The sequence below is a fragment of the Eubalaena glacialis genome, chromosome 7, assembly GCF_028564815.1.
Source record: "Eubalaena glacialis isolate mEubGla1 chromosome 7, mEubGla1.1.hap2.+ XY, whole genome shotgun sequence".
Classification (NCBI taxonomy): domain Eukaryota; kingdom Metazoa; phylum Chordata; class Mammalia; order Artiodactyla; family Balaenidae; genus Eubalaena; species Eubalaena glacialis.
In genome coordinates, this window is record NC_083722.1 from 105,077,534 (window position 1) to 105,097,077 (window position 19,544).

At 37.8% G+C, this 19,544-nt stretch overlaps 1 protein-coding gene across 5 annotated transcripts in view; it reads right to left on the reverse strand.

Moving 5' to 3' along the window:
• RAD18 (RAD18 E3 ubiquitin protein ligase) overlaps positions 1-19,544 on the reverse strand; it is a 105,585-nt gene that overhangs the window by 65,988 nt on the left and 20,053 nt on the right. For all 5 annotated transcript variants that reach the window (XM_061195568.1, XM_061195570.1, XM_061195567.1 and 2 more), the window contains exons 3-6: positions 17,187-17,248; positions 15,930-16,000; positions 5,405-5,739; positions 1,587-1,686 (exon numbers count right to left, since the gene is read on the reverse strand). In XM_061195568.1, the coding sequence (XP_061051551.1) occupies positions 1,587-1,686; positions 5,405-5,739; positions 15,930-16,000; positions 17,187-17,248 (568 nt within the window). The remainder of the gene's footprint in view (positions 1-1,586; positions 1,687-5,404; positions 5,740-15,929; positions 16,001-17,186; positions 17,249-19,544) is intronic.

Here is a 19,544-nt window from a genome sequence, read left to right on the forward strand (position 1 = left end):
TTATGTGTTAGCTTTTGTACATTATAACACCCAGAGTTTGTCCCTCGGAACCTGCATTCACTCCAGACTTACTCATAAAATCACGTGACACCATTTTAGCTTTACTCACAAAAAAACAATAAAATAGTCCTGTCTTATCAGCATGGTTTTTGGCACTCTTCCAAGTTCTTCCAAACAGACCAAACGTAAGAGCCAATCATTCTGTTCATTCCCACCTCCTGGATACGATTAATTTCTTCAATTTCCTCCCTCTCCTTTCCAGATCTCGGAATTATCACCTATTCTCTCCCTCTTCCATCCTGTTTCAGAAGAAGGGTTCCTTCTGCATGTCAAGGATAACTTCATTACTGGACTTTTGATCTCTTGTTCTTTATATCATCTGCTCTCTCCCTGGAGATAGCAGAAGGAAGGAGGCTAAAGGCTTATATAATTGCTATTTTAAAAAACAAAATCTTCCCTGATCTTGCTCCTTAATCCTTCCCCAAACTAACACCTCATCTCTCCTCTTCCCTTCATCACCAGACTCATCTAATTTGCGGCTTCTGCTTCCTTATTATCTTCATTATCACTGATTCTTTAACACCCTGCAGGTTAACTTTGACTACAATTTGATTCCTAACTTACAACTTACATGTGTAACAACAGTGGCCTAGTTTAATAAACTATTGTGATTTTGATGTATGAGGGGAGGCAGAATAGTGTGAGTTTAGGTGCAGATACTGGGTTGACAACTTAGTTATCTCACCTGGGTAGCTGGCAGGGACACACACACACACACACACACACACACACACACACACACATACTCTACATTTCAAACACACCTTTCTGAATCTGCTCCACAGACAAACTATACAACTGCAAGCTTCTACATATGCAATAACAGAGAAAATCACTGCCTTCAAAATGCAAGCCTACTGGTTGCATCCTTCCAGAACAAAAGGGTGTTAAGAGCAGAGAATTTGACTTTCATTCACCAGTGATTCACCAATGCTTTGTAGAATGCCTGGCACACAGTTATGTGCTTAATAAGTATTTGTTGAATGAATAAATGATTCCATATTTTCTAAAAAAACAAAAAAGACAAAAAAAAATACCCTTTTGTACCTTTTTTCTTTTTAATTTTTACTGGAGTACAGTTGATTTACAATGTTGTGTTACTTTCAGGTGTCTTTTGTACCTTTTACTGTCATGTGTATATAGTATGTCATATGTATATAGTAATTAACTATTCAGAATTTTTGAAAAAGCTAGATTTTACAAATTTAAACTTCTGAGCTTCCTAAGAACCAAAAAAAGATTTGATGTGTTCTATATTCAGAGTCTAACCTTGCTTTCTTGGGCCAAGGGCTTTATGGTAGTTCTAAAATTCTAAGAGAAGAAAACAAGTTTAAAAAGAACTGAATTCTAAATCACTAGTTTCTTGTTAAGTCAAATTTTATTAGCATATAATAAAGTTAATTATATTTGGCAAGGTGGGAGTTGAGGAAAGAACAAGGAGAGAGAATGGACAGTTGGCTCATATTTTATAAATCATAGGAGGCAACAAGCTAAAGTAGCTCAACGGTTATGCTTAACTTTCTTACCTTCTGAGGCTTTCTATCTTCTCTTCACGTGATAAACAGCTGTCTAAGTGCTTATTAATGTGATTTTCTGGAATATGAACACCACAAACAGGACAATCCACTGTATTTTTCAAAAAGAGAAAGAGATTTTATTATTTGTGGAAAGAGCAAAAATTAATATAACCCAGCATCTTTCAGCAACTAAGATAAAAAAGAGAATCCAACCTTAACATGCACTTAGAAAAGCAGAAGAGAAAAAGGACACCTTAGGGCAGCAGGAGTAGAACAGACTGCTTACTGGGTAAGGGCTACATTGTGGAAAGTCACATAATTAGAATCCTGGGCCTAGAAGAAGAGACTGCGAAGAAATTTGGAAATCTGTTTTTTAGAAAATGCTTTACTTAAATCTTTTCTACCAAGGCGTGATGAAGCTATAAAACTAATATTAAGTTTTCCCATCTTAGGACCCATTCATCTTTAGCACCGAAGCAATCTTAACCACCTGAGTAAGATATACCTGCCAAAGGAGGAAGGTGAGGGGAGGGTATGTACAGCTAGGGGCATGTGGGATCTTAGTTCCCTGACCAGGGATTGAACCCAGACCCTCGGCAGTGACAGCACAGAGTCCTAACCACTGGACCGCCAGGGAAGTCCCAGCATTTTTTTTTTTAACTGAAGTAGAGTTGATTCGCAATGTTGTATTAGTTTCTTGTGTACAACAAAATGATTCACTTATACATATATATAGATACATATATCTATTCTTTTTCATATTCTTCATTATGGTTTATTAAAGGATATTGAATATAGTTCCCCGTGCTATATAGTAGGACCTTGTCGTTTATCTAGTTTATATATAGCAGTTTGTATCTGCTAATCCCACACTCCTAATTTATCCCTCTCCCACTCCCTTTCCCCTTTGGTAAACATAAGTTTATTTTCTAAGCCTGTGAGTCTGTTTCTGTTTCGTAGATATGTTCATTTGTGTCGTACTTTAGATTTCACATATAAGTGACATCATATGGTATTTGTCTTTCTCTTTCTGACTTGCTTTGCTTAGTATGATAATCTCTAGGTCTATGCATGTTGCTGCAAATGGCATTATTTCATTCTTTTTTATTGCTGAGTAATAGTCCATTGTATATATGCACCACATCTTCTTTATCCATTCATCTGTCAATGAACATTTAGGCTGTTTCAATGTCTTGGCTATTGTAAATAGTGTTGCTATGAACATAGGGGTGCGTGTATCTTTTGGAATTATAGTTTTGTCTGGATATATGCCCAGGAGTGGGATTGTTGGATCATATGGTAACCCTATTTTTAGTTATTAAAGGAACCTCCATACTGTTTTCCTCAGTGGCTGCACCAATTTACATTTCTACCAACAATGTAGCAGTGTTCCCTCTTCTCCACACCCTCTCCAGCATTTGTTATTTGTAGACATTTTGATGGCCATCTGACCAGTGTGAGGTGGTACCTCATTGTAGTTTTGATTTGCATTTCACTACTAATTAGCAATGTTGAGCATCTTTTCATGTGCCTGTTGGCCATCTGTATGTCTTCTTTGGAGAAATGTCTGTTTAGGTCTTCTGTCCATTTTTTGATTGGGCTTTGTTTTTTCATTATTGAGCTGCATGAGCTGTTCGTATACTTTGAAATTAAGTCCTGGTCAGTCACATCATTTGCAAAAATTTTCTCCCATTCCATAGGTTGTCTTTTTGCTTTGTTTATGGTTTCCTTTGCCATACAAAAGCTTTTAGGTTTGATTAGGCCCCATTTGTTTATTTTTGCTTTTATTTTATTTTATTTTATTTTGGGCCGCACCAGGCAGCTTGTGGGATCTTAGCTCCCCAACCAGGGATTGAACCCAGGCCCTCAGCAGTGGAAGCTCTGTGTCCCAACAATTGGACTGCCAGGAAATTCCCCTATTTTTGCTTTTATTTCTATTGCCTTGGGAGACTAACCTAAGAAAACACTGGTATGATTTATGTCAGAGAATGTTTTGCCTATGTTCTCTTCTAAAAGTTTCATGGTGTCATGTCTTATATTTAAATCTTTAAGCCATTTTGAATTTATTTTTGTGTATGGTGTGAGGGTGTGTTCTAACTTCATTGATTTACATGCAGCCGTCCAGCTTTCCCAGCACCACTTGCTGAAGACACTGTCTTTTCTCCATTTTATATTCCTGTTTCCTTTGTTGACGAGTAATTGAGACTGTCAGCATTCTTAAGCAATCAGCCATTTTTTAATCAAGGTGTGTATACTGTTTTTGTAGACATAATGCTATGGCACACTTAACAGACTACAGTATAGTGTAAATGTAACTTTTATATGCACTGGGAAACAAAAAAATTCATGACTCACTTTATTGTGATATTTGCTTTACTGCAGTGGTTTGGAACCAAACCCGCAATTTCTTTGAGGTATGCCTATACAAGTGTAGTGTTAAAAAGTGGAAACAATCATTCTGAAACTGTTTGATGGAGTTAAGGGACCTGTGGAGGTATCTCAGGGCCCAGAGGCCACCATGGCTAACAGCCAGGGATGCAGGGGGCGCTCACGTGGAGGAGCACAATCCCCAGACCCTCCATATCCACTTTAACGGAGCAAGGCCAATTTTATCCACTTTGTATGTTATGGTTCACTGCAAGATTTCGCTTGGAAAAAAGGTTCTGCTACAGGGAAAATGTTATCAACTTAAAAACATATAATAAGAACTGGCAATTAATAAAAAAAATTGAAAAAGATAAGATATCCTAGGAAATGTAAGTAAAAAATTCACATAGCCATATGAAATTTAAACACTTGAGTACTAATAAACTAATTTCAACCTAAGTTTACTAACCACTAACAGCCCTGCACTGTGTGTGGTATGGGCGTACCAAAAATATCTAAGACAGAGTTTCTACCTAAAAGGTGCTCTGAACTTCACTGGCAAGAAGACATGGAAACAAGAGGATAAACAAGCTGACCTAGTCATCAAAAAGTTAAGCAAACTATACACAAAACAGTCCAGAAAACAAGTGCTGTAACACTTTAGTGATGTGAGAAACCAATACTATGTAACATAACCGAAGAATGGTTAGACCTGGATAGAGTCTGGAAAGGTGGAACAGGATTGGCAGACATCTTTAGCAAAGGGGCAGGTAGTAAAGATTTTACGCTTTGGGGGCCAGATGGTCTCTGTCACAGCCAATAAACCATGGCACGTAGCATGAAAGCAGCCACAGACAACAGGTAAACAAATGGACATGGCTGTGTTCCAGTGAAGCCTGGTTTACAAAAACGGGGGACAAGCCAAATCTGGCCTGCAGGTTGTACTTTTCCAATCCCCGAGTGTTTTCAAGGAATAGTGGGGAGATCAGCTTGGCTATGGCAGAAGGATTTTGAGAGGGAGAGGTGAGAAATAAGGTCAGACAGCTAGGGGAGTGGTCAAACTGTCTAAGGCTATAAATGCGACTCAGAACAGCCTGGAAGTGTTCAAGTGCTGATATCTTAAGATAAAATGAGCTCTTTAAGGTTAAACTGGAACTGATATAAAGGATGAGGGGGGAATGAAAAGCTGAAAAACAGAAAGGTACGCCATACGTGAAGTACGAACTAATTAAAACGGCTTCACTTTTCCAGCCATCAGCCTGAATTCCTATTCTATGAGGCAGAAAGAGAACACATCTGGAAGCACTGCCTACATCCATCTCCGAGGCTGTTACAAGACGAAAGCGGGTTTGCCCTTTCCCATTCCTTCCCCCTCAAAAATGCTGCTTATATATTATGTCATGTGGGATGAGAAGATTTCTCTTAAGTAAGAAAACAAACATGTGAAAATAATTTCCTACCTTTAGTAACTTGTTTCAAGGCCGATGTAGAGGGTGTCTCAGGAACACCAGCCTCTGAGAAACCTGGAGCTGATTTTTCTACGGAAGGTGTCCCTCTGGTCTTTGCAGAAGAACTCAGCTCTTTCTGAGGGCTGAATTCGCTTTCATTCGCTTTTATCAACAACTCTGACACAGAACCACCAGCTTCTCTAATCAAGAAGTTCTCCATTAGCCTGCTTCCTTGCTTTAATGAATGTCTGAAGGCTACAGAAGTGTGCACTTTGGCAGCAAGGTTCTTTGAAGAGGAGGAAGAAGAGATGGGTGGTGACTCTAAGGCAAACTGCAACAGATGATTCCTTGAAGCACAGAAAACATAACAGTTAATTAAGACATCAACTTCTGTATACATAATAACCTAACTGACATAAGCTGTGTTCTCAACACTTGTTTCTACGAAATATAGAACTTACTCTATAATGACAACAAAACCAGTGTTTCTTCTAGACTAAAATACAAAGCAATACATCTGATTTTAAAAGCAGTTCATCTGTCTATAAAAGATAATGGGAGGACTTCAGATTCTGGTCACAAAGAATAGCTCATATGAGACTTACTCTCCAACCATAAATAATTTTAAATCTAAACAGAACGCATAAAACCGTCTGTAAGCATGGACTATAGTCAACATGGGTGGAAGGAACAGAGATTAGAGCTCTGGGCAAAGATCACTAGGACTGGAGGGACAGGGTGCTGGGCAGGGAGTAGCCACAGAACACCCTAAAAGTCTGCTGAGAAATGCTCATCAATTCCTGATCGTCTCCAGGGCTGGAGAAGCATAAGACGAAGCCATAGGAGGCCTGGCAGGAAGGAAGCAGATGCCGGGAAGCTGAGATTCTAAAGGTCAATGCTGGAAAGTTGTTAGAGTTTGAGCCCAGCCAAAGCTGAGAGATTTTGGTAAAGACCCTAGACGTTCAGCTGAAACCCCACAAAGGCCACGGAAGGACCACACTCTAGAAATAGAAACAAAAGTGAAATAGACCAAATCTAACAAAAAACTAATCCAAACCTTGACAGAATGAAAGTGAAGAGCTAGCTAGTAATTTAACTGCATGTCAGAACAAAATTCAACATTTCTCAAAGGAAGGTAATTCACAGCCTCCATAACATTACATCCACAATGTTCAACAAACATTTAAAAATTACTAGACATGCAGAGAAATTAGCCACTAATCAAGAGATAAAATAGTCATTAGAAGCAGATCCAGAGGTGATCCGAGTGGCATTAGAAGAACTTCAAAAGAACTATGATGAATATGTTAAAGAAAAAAGAAGAAAATAGTAGACAAATGAATTTTAAAAATTGTATGCTGTAAGAGGGAATTAAAATCCATCCCAAAAAAGGATAAAACAAAGAAAATGAAACCTAGGCACATCATAATCAAACTGCTGAAAAATAAAAGAATAAAGAGAAAATCTTGTAAACAACCAGAGAAAAATAAGACACACTACCTCTAAGGCACAGTTCCCCAACCTTGGCACTATTGACACTGTGAGTCAAATAATTTTTTGTTGTAAGAGACTGTTCTGTGCCTTGTAGGAATGTCAATAGCATAACACCCCTGCCCCAGGTTGGGACAACCAAAACATAAACAGATATCACCAAATGTCCCCTGGGGGAAGAGGTAAAGAGAAAGCAAAATCACTCTCAGTTAAGAACCAAGGCTCTGAGGAAATAACAGTAAGAAATATCATTGACTTGTCAACAAAATCTATGGAAGCAAGAAGATAATAGAATGATATCTTAAAAGTACAGGAGGGCTTCCCTGGTGGCACAGTGGTTAAGAATCCGCCTGCCAATGCAGGGGACACAGGTTCGAGCCCTGGTCCAGGAAGATCCCACATGCCGCGGAGCAACTAAGCCCGTGCGCCACAACTACTGAGCCTGCGCTCTAGAGCCCACAAGCCACAACTACTGAAGCCTGTGCGCCTAGAGCCTGTGCTCTGCAACAAGAGAAGCCACCGCAATGAGAAGCCCGCGCACCACAACAAAGAGTAGCCCCCACTCGCCACAACTAGAGAAAGCCCATGCGCAGCAACGAAGACCCAACGCAGCCAAAAATAAATAAATAAATAAATTTATTTTTAAATTTATAAAAAAAAAGTACAGGAAATAAAAAACACAGATGAATTCTATTCCCATTGAAAATATTCTTCCAAAATGAAAGCAAAATACATTCTCAAGCAAACAAAAGCTAAGAGAATTCCTCACCAACAGACAAGAATTACTACAAGAACTGTTCTTCAGCTTAAGGAAAATGATTGTAGACGGAAGCACAAAAAAATGTCAGCAAGGCTCGAGAAAAGGTGACTATGTGGTTAAATTCAAGAGTATTGACTTTTAAAAAGCACTAGCAATGGCTTGTGGAATTTATAACATACATGGAAGTAAAATAACTCTAACATAGCAAAAAAGAGGCATTAAAATAATGCAAAAGTATTATAAAATTCTTGCATTGTTCAGGACATGATAAAAGTACTAATTTATGGTTAGTACTATAATACGTTAAGGATGTATTTTGTAATTTGTTCAGTAAAGACTAAAAAGAGCAACACTAAGAAGTATAATGCAAAAACTTGAGATAAAATAATAAAAATAGTCAAAAAAAGGACAGGAAAGGAATAATTTTTTTAAAAAAGAACAAATGGGACTTCCCTGGTGGTGCAGTGGTTAGGAATCTGCCTGCCAATGCAGGGGACACGGGTTCGAGCCCTGGTCTGGGAAGATCCCACATGCCACGTAGCAACTAAGCCTGTGTGCCACAACTACTGAGCCTGCGCTCTACAGCCCGCGAGCCACAACTACTGAGACTACGTGCCACAACTACCGAAGCCTGTGCACCTAGAGCCCGTGCTCTGCAACAAGAGAAGTCACTGCAGTGAGAAGCACTCACACCTCAATGAAGAGCAGCCCCCGCTCACTGCAACTAGAGAAAGTCCATGCGCAGCAATGAAGACCCAAGGCAGCCAAAAATAAATAAATTAATTAATTTAAAAAAAAAAAGAACAAATGGACAAAGAGAAAACAGAGAGCAAGGTGGTAAACTGTAATCAATTAAATGTAATGGATACAGACTCCAGTTAAAACACAAAGCTTATCAGACTGGATGAAAAAATAAGATGCAACTATATACTGTTTAGAAGAAAACACTTTAAATATAAAGACCCAGGAAGACTGGGAAAAAAAGGATGGGAAAAGATGTACCATGCAAACACTAACCAAAAGAAAACTGATGTGGCAATATAGTGAGTCTTTTTAATAAATGGGGCTGGAGCAAATGAATATCTGCTGAGAAAAAAATGAATCCTGACGCTTACCTCCATCACACCTAAAAATTAACTTGAATAGGTTCATAGGCCTACCTATAAAAGCTAAAACCACAATTCTAAGAAAACATATGAAAAAATCTTTATGACCTGAGGTAGGCAAAGATTTCTTAGGCAGGATTAAAAAAAAGTTATAATCATTTTATAAAAAAGAGAAAGAGACACAGAAAGAGAGAGAGAAAGAAAGAAAAAGAGACAATAGACTGGACTTCAAAATTAAAATGTCTGTTCATCAAATGACACCCTTAGAAAATGAAAAGGCAAGCTACAGACAGGAAGGAAAATATATTTGACCAAAATACATAAAGAACCACTAATCAATAAGAAAAAGACAAACAATGCAATTTTTTTAAATTGGGTAAGAAACCAGGACCCTTCACCAAAGATAAAGAGTCAATAAGCACATGAAAAGGTACACTAGTCATCAGGAAATGTAAATTAAACCACCATGAGTTACCATTTCACACCCAATAGAATGCTTACAACTAAAAGGACTAACAGTACCAAATATTAACCAGGATGTGGAGCAACTGAAATTCACTGTGGTCCAATCCAACTGGAAAACCGTTTGCCAATTCCTTATAAATTTCAATATACATCTGCCCTATAAGCCTGCAATTCCATTCCTGGATATATACCCAAAGAATGAAAATAGATGCCTACACAAAGACTGCACACAAATGTTCAAAGGAGCTTTTACAATACGAGCCATAAATTGGAAACAATTCAAATTCATCAACAGATGTATAGATAAGCATATTGTGCATATTCATACAATGGATACTATTCAGCAGTAAAAAAGAAAATACCGACACAAGCAATAACGTAGGCAAATAACAGAAATAGTATGTGAAGCAAAAGAAAAGAATAAACGTATACTATATGATTCCACTTACATGAAGTTTAAGAACAATCTATGATGACAGAAACCCAAATGGTCTATGGGGGTGGGACTGACTAGAAGCAGAATAAAGAAGCCGTGGTATGGAAATGTTCCATATCTTGACTATGATGGCAATGACACAGATGTATGATTATCAAAATTCAATGATCAAAATTCAAACTTACTGTATGTATTTCATTATATGTAAATTTTACCACAGTTTCAAAAAATCAAGAAATAGTAAAAATAAAAACAGTAACAATAATTTTTAAAAATCTCACTGATATACTAATGAGAAAGGCTACAACTAGAAAGACCAGGAATAGCAACTGTTGGTGAGGCTAAGGAGCAACTGGAACTCTCATACTTCACGGTAGAAATGTAATTGTTTTAACCATTTGAAAACTAGCTTTAAAGATACCAGCAAATAAATGAATGCCTACTCTCTGACCTAGCAAGTACACTTCTACATATATGCCAAAAGAAATACATGCCAAAAGATATGTACCAGAATGTTTACAGCAGTAGTATTCATAACAGACAAAAACCAGAAACAGCCCAAATGTCTATCAATATGGAAACAAGGAAAAAATAATCCATATACTATCATCTGAAATCAAAAGATTCAGAAAAAGACCAAACGCTTACCACAACGACATATTTTTTTTATTGAATTTCCCTTTCTCTGTTGGCCTGAAGTCGATAAAACTACTCTATTAACACTCATACCACCTCGGGGTTAGTTACTTCACTGGGCAGGAAATAATACAAAAAGAAAAAAGCAGTAAATATCTTATTCTGCTTTACAGTTTTACAGAAATCCACAAAAACTCTATTTACAACAAGATATCCTGCTTTATGTCATATTTAATTGCCAGTCATAATCTGAATGCTTTGATCCTTTTAAATATGTCCTTAGACTAATGGGCATATCTACTATTTTCAACATTACTATTAAATATTTTTAAATGAATAATCAGGGTTGAGAGAGGGTGAGTAGATGTGTAGAAGATCAAGAACGTCCATAAGCTGATAAATGTTTAAGGAAGGTGATGTGTACCCGAGGGTTATTATACCATGTTCTCTATTTTTTATATATATTTGAACTTTTCCACAATAAAAAGCTTGAAAGTGAATAAATAAAAGCTACAGTGGGAGAAAGGTTAAAAAAAAAAAATTCAGGATCTTCATCTTTGCGAGGAAAGAGAAATAAAGTAAAAGTAGAGAACCACAATCATTAAGTCTCTTTTTCTTCTAGGATGTGGATTTGGTACAAAGAAGGTTCTAAGAAAAGCTTTCATCTCATTATGACAAAGTAAAAGACATACTCTCCAACTAATGGATAAAACTATCACTGATAAATCACTTCCATGCTGCTAGACAAGTATACCTTTTCAGCTAAGTGTCTACCCTAGAGATAACTCCTTTTTGTTTTTATTCACAATTCAGATGAATTTTAGTCTTCCAATTTGATCTCTTACTTCAACACATGCCAATAAAGAACGTGGCAGACAGTTGCACCACTACAATAATAAAATTATGCCCCATGCTAAAATTAAAATTCATTAACTTCTTCAGGTGCCTGCTAATCTCAGCAGTGGAAATATAATAGAGAACAAAATAGTTTCTGTCCTCATGAAGTTTACACTATAGTAAGGGAAGAGAGAATAGACACCCACAACATATGTGAAAATTACTATGAAAAAAAAGGAAGCTGATGAAGCCGTGAATTAGGAGAGGATGAGCTTGATACTCTTTACAGGATGGTCACAGAAGACTTCACTGAGAAGATGCCTATGAAAAACACAGCCCAAGAAAGTAGAGGATTAAACTGTGTGGACATCTAGGGAAACACTTTCACTTAGAAATAACAGTAAGCACAGAGTTTCTAAGGTCAGAGTGTGATTAACATGTTTGAGAAACAGGGAGAAGGCCAGTGTGACTGGAGCTAATTGACCTGGGGGAGAGAAGTAGGCAAGGAAGTCAGGGAGCCTACTCTGCAGGGCCCAGAGGACTGCCATCGAGACGACTTGGGGTTCTGCTCCAAATGAGATAGGAAACCACATCTGAACAACATGCAGTATGACCTACTTTTCATTTTCAAGGATCGGTTTGGTTGCTGCCCTCAGAAGGACTGTAAGAGGACAAAAGCAGAGTTAAGAAGACCACTAAGAAGTAATCACCATATCTGGGCTGACGCTGGCTTGAACAGGATAGTATTGGCATGGTGAGGGAAACTTGTCAGATTCTGGAAGGATAGCAAAGGGATTTAAATCCAATGGGATTTACTGATGGAATGACAGACTAAGTGTGAAAGAGAGGGGTCAAGGATGACCCCAAGGTTTTTTGGCCTTGAGGGAGAGAGGCGGGAGCTGCCATTTACTGAGATGAGGGAGACTGTGGGAGCAGCAGATTGGGAGTGGGGCCTGGGGGGCAGCAGAGGGAATCAGTTTAGTTCTGGTATTAAGAGGTCCAAGCAGAGGTGTGAGATAAGCAGTTGGATATGTGACGCTGATGTCCTGGAGAGAGATCTAGCTGATATATAAATCTGGAAGCCATGAATGTACAGCTGGTATTTAAAACCATGAGACTGTTTACGGCAATTCACATACCTTAAAAATGAGCTGTGTGAAAATATTAATTCCAAAATTGATACTTAAATTGAATTGCTAATCTTTCCTTCACTTTCCATCACTCCTATATATTAAAGTGAGTTGGCATTATAACGCCTAACAGCATTCCTCAAAGACATTCAAACTGGATGAATTATGGACTTTCAGAATAACTGTGACAATAAAATACAAGAAAATCTTGCCCATTTGTTAACTATACAATAACTTTACCTCATCAGAATGTGGCTAAGAATCAAAAGTGAAAACAGGCCTCTGGGTAGACATGGGCAGTCATAAAATCCATGCAATCAAGTCCATGGACTTTGGCAACTAGTAAATGTCCCTGCAAATATTTGTTCTAATCCGGAACATGCAAACTGCAGTCTAGGACCATTTGGTCAAACAGGCAGAGGCCCACCAAAGCACAAGGTCTCATTAGCTCCTTAGGGCACGCACATATGGATAATAGGGCAACACAATATAAATAGATAAAATATATAGATAGTAATGATAGGAACCTTTTGTTAGGTTCCTTTGTTCCAGATACAGCACTATACTATATATCTTTTACTATATCTTTTCATTTCTAATCCCTACAGCAATTCCTCAAAGTGTCAACAATATTACTCCCATTTTTCAGATGTGGAATAGAAGCCGAAAAGGATTAATATCTTGATCACACTCATATCAAAACTAGTAGGGTCAAGACTGGAACCTAATTCTGCCTGAACCCAAACCCAGTACGCTTTAAACTATACCATAAGGAAAGGTGAAATTATATTCTACATACTCTTGTGAGATGCTAAGGGAATTATCCATTATCATCTGTTTAAATTTTTATTTATTTATTTATTATTTATTTATTTATTTATTGGCTGCATTGGGTCTTCGTTGCTGCACGCGGGCTTTCTCTAGTTGCGGCAAGAGGGGGCTACTCTTCGTTGTGGTGCGCAGGCTTCTCATTTCAGTGGCTCCTCCTGTTGCAGAACACGGGCTCCAGGTGCGCGGGCTTCAGTAGTTGTGGCACATGGGCTCGGTAGTTGTGGCTCGCGGGCTCTAGAGCACAGGCTCAGTAGTTGTGGTGCACGGGCTTGCTGTTCCACGGCATGTGGGATCTTCCTGGACCAGGGCTCGAACCTGTGTCCCCTGCACTGGCAGGCAGATTCTTAACCACTGTGCCACCAGGGATGTCCCCGTTTAAATTTTTAAACTTGGAATAAGTACCTGTAGAAAAATTCATACTTTGATGGTGGATAAACCAAAGCAATAAATAATGCTCTATACTCTCAATTTGTAAAAAAATATACCTGTAGACTGGCTGCTATGCAAAAATACAAAAACAACATTTTCTTGCTTAGGTCAAGAATGATGTTCCAGGCACTTCCTTGGTGGCGCAATGGTTAAGAATCCGCCTGCCAATGCAGGGACACGGGTTCGAGCCCTGGTCCAGGAAGATCCCACATGCCACGGAGCAACTAAGCCCGTGTGCCACAACTACCGAGGCTGTGCTCTAGAGCCCGCACCGCACACGTAGAGCCCATGCTCTGCAACAAGAGATGCCACCACAGTAAGAAGCCCGCGCACCGTAACGAAGAGTAGCCCCTGCTCACCGCAAGTAGAGGAAGTCCGCGCACAGCAACGAAGACCCAACGCAGCCAAAAATAAATAAATAAATAAATAAATAAATTCATTTTAAAAAAAAAAAGAATGCTGTTCCACTTGGACAACAATATTCTAAATAAATTTTGTTCAATACAACAGTTTCTTAAGAACATTATTTTAAATAAAAATGAGTCAAGGGAAAAAAAAAACAAAAAACACTTGTTTCCTGAAAATAAAAGGCAAAAGTTAGAAGAAAATGTAAGATCCGCATGTCAGCCTTGTGCCTGAAAACCTCTGGAATTATTTCCAATACTCTTTTGTTATTCAGTTTAGAATATTAAATTTTTAAAAATCATAATATCATAAAATGGCAATGACAGATGGGAAGCACAGGAAGAAATAAAATCAATAAACAATATAAATAACTTACATTTTACTCATAAAATTAAACTTCCTCCCTCACTGATCTTAAACCAAATTTCGAACAAGTAATGAAACCGATTACATTGAATTTCATCCCTACTAATTTTGCAAATGAAGTACCACAGCACTTTAGATATGACAAATGTCCAAGAAATGTTCCCCATAAAACAATTCCAAGAAGGCAAACAGAGGGAGAAACAAATGATAAAATCCGTCCCAAATCTACAAAGAATGCTTCCTACCCCGCCACACCCACTACAAAGAATATTTAAATAGCCTATTTCTTTGGGGAGGGAGGAGAGAAGGAGAGAGCACAATCATTCCAAGGCCTCCCTTTAAGTTACCAAAGGGTCTATGAACCCAAAGATGCTGATCATTTATCTTCAACAAACAGATGCTGTTCTTCGTAACACTCCCTTTTTCCTAGCAGGGAGGCTGTTATGCTTTCAATACCAGCTGAGGAAAAAATAAGCCATGAGATACAATTTTACTGCCTCAGAGAAAAGCAAACAGCCGATCAATTCCTTTCTAAATACATGTCTGCATCTTTTCTTATCAACTTCAATATCTAACTGGTGAAGGACTTTAAAGTAAGAAAAGCAATCACTTTAATTATGAGCACCAGAGAATCTCAGAGGGTCTTAATCTAGGAAAGTATACCACCTTCTTATGACTCTGCCTAGGGAAATAACCAACCAGCTGAGTTCTAAAATGCCTTATTAGGTGAGTTCAGAGTATTAAATCTGATCATTTTTAGTATGCAAAACAATGAAAAAATGTGCAATTCTACTGGAAGAAATCTCTTTACATTTTTAGAAGTAATGTAATGAACCTCCAAGAATGTCCCAACAAGGTTGGAATTCATGTACTTAAGTATGTGAGCACCTAACTGTTAACTAAACACAATATGTTCCTAATTAAAACTCCTGCTTGGCTTGCATGATTAAAACTAAAAATAATTCAAGATATTGTATGATAAAACATGCCTTTTTAAATCCCTCTGGGTGAGCACTGACTACCACCATCATACATTTGACAGTTAAGAAGTAAAGCTACACTTTATAAAGCACCAGCAATTACGCATTTCATGTTACACATCATTTTATACATGCTGAGCAAATCGGATTAAGAATTAATGGACTAATATATGACACAGAAACCATTATACATATATGTGTGTACACATACACATGCATATGCTACCCAGCTCTGTCCACTGAGAGGGTTTAGAAGCAATGGCAGCCCAGTAACAATGAGCATACCCAGCTCCAGATCCTGATTTCTAAATGCCATTCTCCAATAAAAGGAACCAGGGCTCCTTGGGAAAATGGTTGATTCTAATGCTGGGGCAGGGAAAATAAAAGATAAAGCTGAAGTATTTCTGAAATACTCGAAAGTAAGTGCCCAAATCTACATTTTAACTCTTGTTTTTCATAACAGGAGACTTTCTGTTAAGTAAAGGAAGAAAATCCTATTATGACTAGATTGTCTGTATGTGATTAATGACTGTTGTTGCATCCCTTCTTTTACCCCCAAATATGCAGCCCTGCATTCCCTAATCCCGAAAAGTGCACAGAGTAAAGGGGCGGACACATATAAAAGGCAAAAGCAGTTAGGGATTAGTCACAAAAGTAAATCATACCGTGCAAAATTCAAGCTTTTTACCAGTTCATCTAATACGCGGTTATTTTTCAGGTCCGGCTCTGTGACTGTCTAGAAAAGAAAAACAACAGATAGAAAAAGGTCAGAAACAATAATTAACTTGTCATAATCTTGTTTTTGAAAACGTGTGTCTCATCCTCCTGAGATTCCCCATCCCACTAAGTCTTCCAGGAAAACCTCAAAATAAAGTTCATTCATCTCATACTAATACGGAATTTTAAAACAGTGAATCACTATCTGCTGACTGGAAGTCTGATTAAAAACTCTCCAAAGCATCTGGTAAAAACATATGTACTCTGTACTAAGATAAAACCTAATATGAGCAAGAATCCTTCTTCAAAATGCCAGCACTCAGCTTTCCCAAAAATTTCTCCTGAAAAGCAGAACAGAGATGCTCTTTTAAAGTAATAACACGGGAGCCTTAGGTGCTCAAAGAGACTTTAAAAACAAGATTGGTGTTCAAGAATGCAAGAGGAAAACGATAAACCCAGTAGCTATCTAGCATAAGTGGCATACACTTTATCTCTGTGATGATACCATCTTGATGACAGCAGCATCCCTAGTTGGAAAGAGCTTAGACTTGGGAGCCAAACAAGTTCAGTGACATCCTGACACCATGTACCTACCAGAGGCACCAAACTAGAACCCAAACCCTTTAATTAGCCCCAGTGTCCTTTCTATCAGACCTTACTATCTCTTTTTCTTCCTTCTTTATTCCTACTTATGTTTACCTTCCCTTTTTACGTACCCTTTCACCTATTTCCACTACATAAAATGCTTCAGAAACTTTAACAAATTTCTTGGTGTTTTCCCTGAAGGTCTGGTTTGGGAAAGAGGTAAGGGGCCAGTTAAGCTGAATCTTTGCCTTCTTCACAAATACTTAAACATCAATCTTTTGCAAATAAATGATCCTACCATCAGATTTTCTACCCAAGTTGAGAAATTATAAAAAGTGAGGAGCCATAAAAACACAGTTCATAAGATTTAAAGTGTGCTATGTCCTGATCTTAAAATTAGTTTTTTCTTCCTAAAATACATTTAGGTTATCAGAAATCTTTATGAAAAGCTGAACAAAGCCCAGTTCTCCATATATGTATTTTATAAGTCCTTTCTGAAACTGTCTTTGATATAGCTTAATTCAATAATTATACATCTTCCCATGGGCTTTTGTGTATACATGAAGCAGAAATATCTGCACCAATCAGTTAGTTTAAAGAAAAAAAAGAAAAAAACTCACCACACAGCAAGTTGGACATTGTGTTTTATAGGACAGAAATTTTCTTATACAAAGAGAACAGTCTGCAAAAACACAAATGCAACATAATAAATTACTTAAGCTGTATAAGACTATTGGATTCCGACTTCTAACAAAACCTGACTTAAACCCTAGAATATTTCCATCATCTAAGGTATATCATTATAATCTCAAAATTCTAGTACCTCTACTCTATCTCTACACATTTGCAAATACGATTAAATAGCATTTTTAGAGAAGGGAAACATATCAAATAATAATAATTATGAGTCCCTAGCATATCACAACTCTATAAGCAACATGTATCACTCTCTGTATCTTCCATCTGTAAAATGAAGAAAACATACATGTTAAGACCTAGGATGAATTTGTATAAACATGTCAGATATCTCCACTGCCTAACATTCTAAAATATAAATTTTGAAATAAGATCTATACATGTGTTAAGAAATAATATATACCCAGATTATCAAATTAGGGATTTCTACATCTTAACTTCATAAATGATATCCTTCATCCCACACTTTACAAATACTTTTGTGGCAGGCACTAAAGAAAGAGGGAAGATTCTTGACCTCAAGGAGTTAAAAAAGCGTGAGACAATTACAATACAATTCAGTGTATTAAGGACAATGTATTAAGCCTTAACAATTTAAGTGGGAATTGGCATGAACTAATTCTTCACACCCAAGGCAGCATAAAATGATCTCCCAAAATGTGACTAATACAATTGTACCTTACTGGTACCATTTGCTATTGGCACAAATTCACCTTAGTGAAGGGGCCTCATTACAGGATTCAGTTTAGTTAAGGAGAAGGAGACAGTATGATTTCGGGTACAGACATCCCGGAAGTGAACAAGTCATGCCAGCCTCAGTAAGAGCACCCAGGAACAATGAAACACATTATGAAAAAGAAAAATCAGGCAACGAGTGAAGTTCTTTGGGGAAGCAAAGACAAATAAACGAGGACTTCCAGTTTGGCATGTAAGGAGCTTGGAAGTCATCACTCCATCTAATAACACGTAAAAAGCTGAACAAACTAAAAAATCAATAATTCTTCTTAGATCCATCAGAGAAGTGACCTTATGAGGCAAACTGCTGCCTCCAAAACTGAAGAGACAGACAGGATGGATACAAAGAAATACAACTTACCAGAGCAGAAACTTCCATGGGAACCAGAGAAAGAGGTTCTGCTGGAACCAGTGTTGGCATAGGAAAATCTGAACTGTAATTCACAAATTGCTGGAAGCTCAGTGTGGACAAGTCTGAGAGTTAAAAACTCAATGGGGACCCAGACATTGGGGAGGGGAGGCCTGACAGTTATGTGAGTTTTTGCTCCAAGGGTTCTACCAGGTTCTCAAAGTGACTATCAGAAAAAAATTCCCTAGTTCTTCTGCAGGGAGAGGAGGAAAAGTAAATCATTTTGAAATACACGAGAGCACTGTGTTCTTCTTAACAAGGCCTAACCTCAAGAGAAACAGTTTTACTGGAGCCTATTCTATTGGGCTATTACCAGAGCCCAGCTAACCTGGGGGATGGGAAATAACCAACTCCAGCTACCTCTAGCCATCCTGTCCCACCTAAGGGGGTAAAAAATTGAGAACCACTTGTGAAGTTCACAGTCCAGGGCACAGGCTCACTAAGAAACAGACCTAATTGTAGGAATATAGAATGCTACCCAGCCCCCCCCAATCTCATGACACATTACTACAGGCCTATTTACTACACTTGCTTTTACCCAGTACATCATGTCCCACTATTAGGAAAAAATTATAAGGCATACTAAAAGGCAAAAAACACAGTTTGAAGAAACTGCAGGCATCATTAGCATAGTTAGATATGGCAGGAATGTTGGAATTATCAGACCAGAAACTTAAAACAACTATGATTAAGATGCTAAGGGCTCTACTGGACAAAGCAGACAACATGCAAGAAGAAATGGGTAACGTATACAAAGAGGTGAAAATTCTAAGGAAGAATCAAAAAAAGGAATGCTAGCGATGAGAAACTGTAGAAGAATGTCTTTCATGTGCTCATTAGTAGACAGGACATAGCTGAGGGGAAAAAAACCACTGCACTTGAGGATATCGCAATAAAATCTTCCAAAATGGTAAAGCAAAAAGAAAAAAGACTGGAAAAAAAACAAAACCCCACAGAACAATATTCAAGAACATTTTGTAGCAGGACAACTATAAAAGGTGTAACATACACGTAATAACAATATCAGAAAGAGAAGAAAAAGAGAAAGAAAGCAAGAAATATTTGAAGCATTAATGACTGAGAATTTCCCTCAGATTGTCAGACACCAAACCACAGATCCAAGCAGCCAAAAGAACAC